We start from the raw sequence: 8143 nt of genomic DNA, 5'->3' as shown, positions 1-8143 counted from the left end.
CACCGCGCGCCACACAACCATGCAACTGAGTAGTGGATGGGCTTGTTGGGTATCGTCAAGATCTTCCTCATACACCGTCAGCCTCCTAGTCGAGATTCTTTTCCGATGGCTACGAGATTGATAACTCACCAATAGAAGAGGACGACATGTAGTCCATGTAGATTGAGGATGACTGCATGGGGATGGGTGGGAGACAATAATTCCTTGTTCGAATAGCCACATCACCATTGAGGCCCAAATTGAGGTCGTCCACGTTGATGGGTCGGGCTCGCTGCCATTAGCACATATCTAGTAGCGCTCGATGAGCAAATCGGCGTCGAGCCCACGTGATAGGCCGACCAGTGGATATGCAATGGAGGGAGGCCACCAAGTGTGAGGTGGTCACATACTTTGTTTAATTTTCTGACTCCAATTACGAGGCCATGAGTCATGCCATCGTAATCATCATCTCCTGGTCTGACCAACTAGGCACACGTTGTTTGTTTATTATGTTGTCTTTTGATTTTGAGCCATGCTCTTCAAATTGATTAACTCTAGTGTTTAATTATGTTTGGTGTTTTGTTAGTTATATTAATAACATCCCCGTGAGGTCCTATGATAGCGATATGGAAAATTTCCTGAATTTTGGACCACATTTAGATTTTATAAATAGTTAAGAAGAAACATGATACACGTAGATGTCTAAATTTTTCAAAGGAAATGTTTGACATTTTCATTTATCTTTTGAAAGGAGATTGTGATAAACATAAATACTTCAAACAACGCTCCGACCACCATGGCATGGCCGATCCGGCCATCCCTGCCACAGGCACCAGACCGTCCTTGCTATTGTAATCTCTGTCTAGTCTACCATCTTATGTCTAGTCTATTTGGTCACCCCGTGGCACTGGCGGAGCCTCATGGGGGCCAAAGGGGGCCACGACCCTTCCTTCCAAAAGCTAAACCTTCTTTTTAGTACTACTAAGAATCTTGATCCAACACATGGACATACATTTTTCCTCTCTAGCCCAATGCACAGATGCGCCTCTCATGCTCATGCCTCCCTTCATAAAATAGACAATTTTGCTCTCTGCCTCCATTGCAATTTGATCCCCCAATACCACTTTCCCCCATCTCGGCTGCTCCATCGAGGCTTTGATTGCCAACTGCTGCTGTGCCGCACCTTGCTACTGCATCTGCATGTCACCGGTGTTGTTTGCCCTTCCTATCATCTAGATGTGCCTGCCATGCCGAGCGACTTCGATCATCAACAACAGTTTGTTGTCTCATCTGCACGTCGCTGCTATCGTTGCCTATCTCGTGATGCTGCAGTTCTGCATCTACACGGCCCAATGTGACGATTACAGATGAACTGAATGTCTGAACAATGAACTTTGCCAAACAACAGATGGAGTGAAGAAGCAAAGAAAGGTGGTTTTGAATTTAGTTAAAGAATATTGATTCTAAGACGTTCTGATGCTCATAAAAATTTAATTTCCATGTAAACCTAGTGCTTCCGGCGTAAATTGGATTACACCTATTTTTATGCATATTTGGCTTTTAGTTTGAATTTGTCCCCCTCTTGGTTGCTTGTCACACTCCACCACTGCCCGTGGTGCCTTTATATATGACACGCCCTGGTTACACATGTTCAACTCAAGCACCTAACCATCTGCTAATTATAAGTCCAATTATAGCACAACTCGTACACATAATATTCAACGCATATTTAAACATCTTTGAGTGGAGTACACCAGCAAGCAGCCGCGGCTGACTAGCAATCAGATCTAAACTATGAGCACTGGTGTTGTCTTCCTAAGTGTTGGTTTGATTTTTCAGATTTTCTGCTCGATTGACTTTTGAGGCATTTTCTATGGCTATGAAACATTTTCTCCGCATTCTTTTGTTTTTGTATTGCAATTCACGTGCTTGTAGAAGTTGCAACGGTGCACAACTTGGGAGAGCACAGAAGTCCCTGCACTGCAAAGTAGACTCCCTTGAATAAGACTACAATCAAGCTCCTAGGAGTATGAATAAAGCAATATACATGTAGTAGTTTTGAGTATGAATAAAGCTACATGCATTTCTAAGGAAAAAATAGCTATCCTACCCACTTGAGTGTTGAAAAAACGTCCTCTATGCATGCGATTTGATGTTAGACAAGAAATTTAGTAGAGTCATAACTTCCACAACTAGTCCAAAATAACCATAAACAATATTTTTGCTTGAACAAAACATATTTGAAAAAAGTTTTGTTAACCTATTTAAAACCTATGTTCATGTGCCCTGAGAAAATTGTTCCGATGGAACATAACTTTTGTTTTGTATAACTATTCTTTAAAATTGTATCATATTGCATTAAATGTGCTAACATACATGAACAAGTTTTATACGACTTAATAAAAGTATTCCCAAGATATGACAAAATATTATGGAAAAAATGCACATGCATATGAAATGAATGTTCTCAAACATTTAAAATAAATTATTTTTAGTTATTTGACACACATTTTTCAAAAATACTATGAATAATTTACGATACACGAAGGCAATTTTGAAATACACTATGAACATTGTTTAAATACACGGTGAGATTGCCTAGGTACGTGATGTGTATTCTATAAAATATATTGCGAACATTTTTTCTACATACATGATAGCCATTTTTTTGTATACGTGAATACATTTGGGAAATAATGATGAATATATTTTTTAAACACGATGAACTTTCTGAAAATGCATGATGAACCTTTCTTAAAACACAATGATTTTTTTTTGTAATACACGATGGACATACTTTAGCAAAGTATGAACATTTTTTTAATACATGATCAACATCTTCAGAAACATGCCAACATTGTTAAAACAATATGCATTTTTTAAAATTTTCACATGAAAAAGAACAGAAATAAAGAAAAAAATCAAATAGAAAAGGGAAAAGGGGAAATGAAAAGAAAATAGAAATGAGAAAAGGAAAATAAAAAAGAAACCAAATTTGGTAATCACTGATACAACCTTCCCTACATCTTCATTCGGGCTCTATCGGTGCCACTGATACAACCTTTCATGCATCTAACATTTGATTCACCTAGATTCTCTAACAAAATATAAAATGCAAATGCAATGTATGTAGTATGATCATAAAGTGCAAGTTGATAGAAGGGATGCACTGGAATTTAAATATGCGATAAATTAGATGAAAGCGAGTCTGGAAGTAGTGGTGGTAGGTGTTGTGAAATTGTCCCTAGGCCATTGTCTACGATACTATAACCGATAGACATATTTCCAGTTTTATATGTGGGAGAGGTCTATGCTAATATGATGCAAAATCAATTGACTCACATGTACTTATGATTAAAATCCCCAGTAAACATCCGCAAATACTAACAATTCATTCAGATAAACCCAACTAGAAAATCAATATCTATTCTTTATCCCATATATTTTGACTCATACACTGTCACTCCGGCCACCCTATGCATACTCATGATTACATAATACTAGGCGTTAAGTGTGATTCAACTTACATGCATGATCATAAATTGGCACAAGATGATAACACCGTATCACAACAAACAATTAACATCAATCATAACATGCTACCAAGACCATTGGATAAAAGAAAACTACTCTGACATAATGTAGTGCAAAAAATCATCGGATAATAAGTCGTCACATACAACACCATGTGTATTGATTTATGGATGAGGGGAATTCCCAGGAAAATGTTCAAATGTGTGTTAAAAAATATTCACTTTCTATTAAAAAGAATGTCAATTTGCATTTTGCAAATGTTCAACATGTATTTGGAAAAAGAATGTTCAACATGTATCTGCAAAATGGTTAACATGTATTTGGAAAATAGAAAACAAAAAAGTAAAAAAAATGAATAGGAACCGATGAAAACAAATAGAGAAAACACACAAGGGAAAACAAAGAAATAAATAAACCTACAAAAATACAAAAAGGAACAATCGCATGGAAGATTCTAAAACTAGTATGTAGAACCTTCCCAAAATTGGTCTATTGGGGTGTCCCATTATGGTGAGCTCACAACCATCCTAAATCACTCTATTGGTCGGTCCATTAAGGCCAGCGCACAGTTGGGCGCAAAGGAAAAACAATGCTACATCTCACAACAAGTGAGATATAGCACCGATGCACGGGCACGATTACATCTCGCTCATTGTGAGCTCTAGCGGAGTGTTCCCCGCCTTGGGTCGTCCCACAAAACTTACGCCTACTCGCGTCCATGCGGCTAGGTGTTGAGTCTGCCCGCCAAACTAGTCTGTAAAACTGGCTAGCATAGTAGATGTCTTGTCAACATTAAAAAAAACACCATGGTCTTTCTTGAATAAATTACCCAGTTCATTGTAGCGGTGCCATGGAGACAGTGAGTTATATGTCCTTGCAGAGTCCATTATTCGGATCTGATGTGTCAAGTTTATTTCTGCTAGTTTGATTTTTATGGAGTTGGAATCTTCCATGACATTATGGCGAAGTTCTTTGTGGATTGACAGACTGCACTTCTAGGGGACCATCCCCGGTCCACGCATGTTCATCGCTCATGACTTCTCATCTTTTTGGATGGGTGACTCAAGAGGTTTTTCAAAACCTTTATTGGTAATCAAATTCATGCAGGTGAGTGAGTAGCAATAGCCATGCTCCAGTCCAATTGAAGACTTGTTGGTACTGCATCTAGCAAAGATTTATGTTGTCTCAAAAAAAAATCTAGCAAAGATTTATCCCACGGAGAAGATGTCTCCGAAACATTCTAGACTCAAAAATCAAAATAAACAACTTTTTCGCTTGTACAAAAGATATTTGAATAAACATGTTAATCTATATGAAAATCAATGTTCACGTGCCTTCAAAAATATTTCGCATTGCACATAAATTTTGCGACACTGTGTGTGCGCGCGCCATACTGCATAGAAATTTCTCACGGACTTGGAAAAGTTTTATATGGCTTCAAAAAATGTAACCTAGATCTGAAAAATATTATGGGAAAATCCTACGCATATGAAAAGAAATGTTCTCAAACATAATTTAAAATATGCATTGAGTTTTTTCAAATAAATACACGGTTAATAGTTTTCTTTAATATGAAAAGATATTTTTGAAATACATGATGGAAGTTTTCAAAACATGATGAACATCTTTAGTTATGCGACGAACATGTTTCTATACTTTACTATGAATATTTTTTTCAAATACATGATGGGGTTTTTAAATAAGCGAGACATTTTTTTAATACACAATGAACATGTTTTAAATAGACCGTGGCACTGTCTAGTTACGATGAACATTCTTCAAAATGTACAGTGAATAATTTTCCTAAATCCATGATAGCCATTTACAAAATGCGTGAATACATTTGGGAAATAAAAAAGTGAACTGTTTTTAGAAACACGATGTACTTTCTTAAAACACAATGAATATTTTATAGTACATGATGGACATATTTTCGAAAAGTATGAATATTTTTTAAAATTCATGATCAACATCTTTAAATATTCAATTTCATTATTAAAAGTTAAAACACCATGCACATTTTGAAAATTCAGCGATCAAAAAAGAACAAAAAGGAAAGCAAAAATAGAAAAGAAAATATGAAAGAATAAGTAAATGATTAAAGGAAATGACAGAATAAACTAAATGTAAAAAGTTTCAACTCATGTGTTTTGTTTCATTTTATATTTTTTCATTTTTCTGTTACCAATTTTTTTTATCATGAAGGTTTTTTTAAACATAATTATTAACCTATTTTCAAATTCGAGAAGTTTTTACTCTCGAAAAAAAATTCGAGAAGTTTTTCTAAATTTCTGATTTTTTTTTGTACACAAAAAATTCGCAGGAAACACCTGTGTACGGCCCGACCCCGGCCCCGACCCCAACCACGAACACGGCACAGTCGGTAGCGGCGGCGCGATGGCAAGAGGGTCGGTCGACGGTTGATTCCCATCGATCGGAGGAAGAAGATGGGTGCGGGTGTGGAGAGATCCAACAACAAAAGAACCATGGCGGCCGACCCGATCAGTCGAGTCGATCCCTTGGCGAAGAAGAAGAAGGTGGTGGATCTGGGGAGCGACAGCGACGAGGACTTGCCTAATCCGTCACAATGGGCGGGTGTTAATCCCGATTCCTTCAGCGATGACTACTTGGCCATGATGGAAAAGGCCAGACTCGACGAAGAATCAGGTATGAATATATATATGATCGCGCGATTCCCGGACACCATCCAATGTTTCATCAGTTTCCTTCTACCTGTAGCTCCCCGCCCTGTGAAAATTGCTACGCTCGACTACTACAAACCTCCCACCAGGTTTCACACCGTCGGGCTTTTCCCCGTTTGTCGATCCGGAAGCAAGGCGGTACTCCACGCCGCGAAATTTCTTCTAGGGGTTTCATCCTCTCTCGGTACTTTTATGTGTAACCTTGCACCCTCTATATGATTTGGATTATTTGTTATTTGATTCGTCGTCGTGTGTGCAACTTACAACATACAATATATATTGTGCTTGAATCACATAGATGGTAGGCCGCTAAGACGGTGCTCTGGCCTCTGGGTCGATTGGGATGTGTGGAAGAAAACTGGCCTTGTTTTGACAACTGCGCAGCTGATTCGCACAAAGGATGCTCCTTACAGTGTCTGGTCAGGGGGTGAAGAGTATGCTACAGATGCTGATGTGAGTCAATGTGCTTCTTCTATTAATTTCTGTATATGCATGTACTATCTTTTACAGCTGGTTCCATCTCAAATAAATAAAATAATCTCGGTGTATTGCAATTCACATATTTTTGTGTGTTCTATTGGCCTTTTCTAATAACAAAATGGAAACAAAACACACCTTCGCTTACCATACAAAAATCGTATATAATCTGTTCCGCAACTTTTTTTAGGTCACTGTTCATTTGCTAAATGGCACCAGTGCAAAGGGCCAGCTGGTGTATCTCCAGCCCCACTACGATCTCGCTTTCCTGACCGTTCAGGTGGATCAACCAATCAACGTACCATCTTTGAATGAAAAAAATGTAAAATTTGCTCAAGAGGTTTTTTGGTTCAGAAGAGACAATTCCTTGGATCTAAGGATAACATATGCTAGGGCAGAATATTTGAATCCAACCATGTTTGAGCGGCATCACAATGTATATTTCCGTTCTCCAGATGTCCATGGCGATGATAATGAGGTAATATATCTTATCATTTGATAGTATGATATACATTTGGTATAGTTTTGAGTTCCGGGTTGATGTCATCTTTAAGTTCTATATTGCAATCTATTGTTATAACATTTTTCTTGTTCTTGCTAACTCTCATATATGTTGCCAACATGAATTGTTGCAGTATGACAATGGGGGGGCAGTTATTGACTTGGGTGGAGAAGTTGTCGGAATGGTCAACGTCCCTAAGTGATTCGGGTCTTTCATACCTTCTTCCATTTTGCTCAATTGTTTGGATTCATGGAAGAAATATCAGTATATTTTTCTCTCAGTGTTGTGATGGTATCAGACTAATGTGGTGTCTCCTAATTGTTCTTTTTACGTATTTTTAGGAGTCAAATTATTTTTAGTAGTATCTATTTTCTCACTTTTATGAAATTTAATGACCATAAGTTGTGTAAAGATTCTCATAGAAAATACCATCATTGTCGTGTTTTATGCATCACAACTGGGATCAGCTTCTTTGCGTCCGCCATGGCGGACGGCAAAGGCACAGATCCCGGACGACAAAGTCCTTTGCCGTCAGTCAGCGGACGACAAACAGTCCGGCTGAACACGTGTCAGCAAAGGCCTTCTTTGCAGTCTGCTTCACAGAAACGGACGGCAAAGGATTGTGCCATCCGCCATACGAGTCCAGCAGACGGCAACGACGACGGACGCCAGCGGTGTGGGGTGAGAGCCGTTAGGGGGTTAACGGTGCTCTTTGCCGTCCGCTGACCGACGGCAAAGCGCTTAGCTAGGGAAGCACTGGGAAGCTGCCACGTGGCCAGCTATGCCGTCTGCCAGCCGACGGCATAGATGGCCCAGTATGCCAGGCCTATTGGGTCACTTTGCCGTCCGCTTGCAAACGGCAAAATGACCAAATAGGCAGCCAGTGTTCCCAGTTTACATAGATGACTGCCATGTGTCCTCTTTGCCGTCTGCTAGCGGACGGCAAAGA

The 8143-nt window shown here is 38.9% G+C and overlaps 1 protein-coding gene across 1 annotated transcript; it reads left to right on the top strand.

Moving 5' to 3' along the window:
• The first annotated feature begins 5921 nt into the window (after positions 1-5921).
• Positions 5922-7488, top strand: LOC119305078. Its single transcript, XM_037581697.1, has 5 exons — positions 5922-6180; positions 6253-6399; positions 6514-6668; positions 6883-7170; positions 7328-7488. The coding sequence occupies exons 1-5, from the start codon at positions 5961-5963 to the stop codon at positions 7394-7396; spliced, it is 879 nt and encodes a 292-aa protein (XP_037437594.1). The 5' UTR covers positions 5922-5960; the 3' UTR covers positions 7397-7488.
• The last annotated feature ends 655 nt before the right edge of the window (positions 7489-8143 follow it).

Source organism: Triticum dicoccoides, chromosome 5B (assembly GCF_002162155.2).
Source record: "Triticum dicoccoides isolate Atlit2015 ecotype Zavitan chromosome 5B, WEW_v2.0, whole genome shotgun sequence".
Lineage (NCBI taxonomy): Eukaryota > Viridiplantae > Streptophyta > Magnoliopsida > Poales > Poaceae > Triticum > Triticum dicoccoides.
The sequence above is the reverse complement of the archived record's forward strand: the minus strand, read 5'-3'. Positions and strand labels throughout refer to the sequence as shown.

Coding starts and splice junctions, on each gene's coding strand:
- LOC119305078 (XM_037581697.1), top strand. CDS start 5,961: ATGGGTGCGGGTGTGGAGAGATCCAACAACAAAAGAACCATGGCGGCC. Junction 6,181..6,252: donor CAGACTCGACGAAGAATCAG/GTATGAATATAT, acceptor TTCTACCTGTAG/CTCCCCGCCCTGTGAAAATT. Junction 7,171..7,327: donor TCCATGGCGATGATAATGAG/GTAATATATCTT, acceptor GAATTGTTGCAG/TATGACAATGGGGGGGCAGT.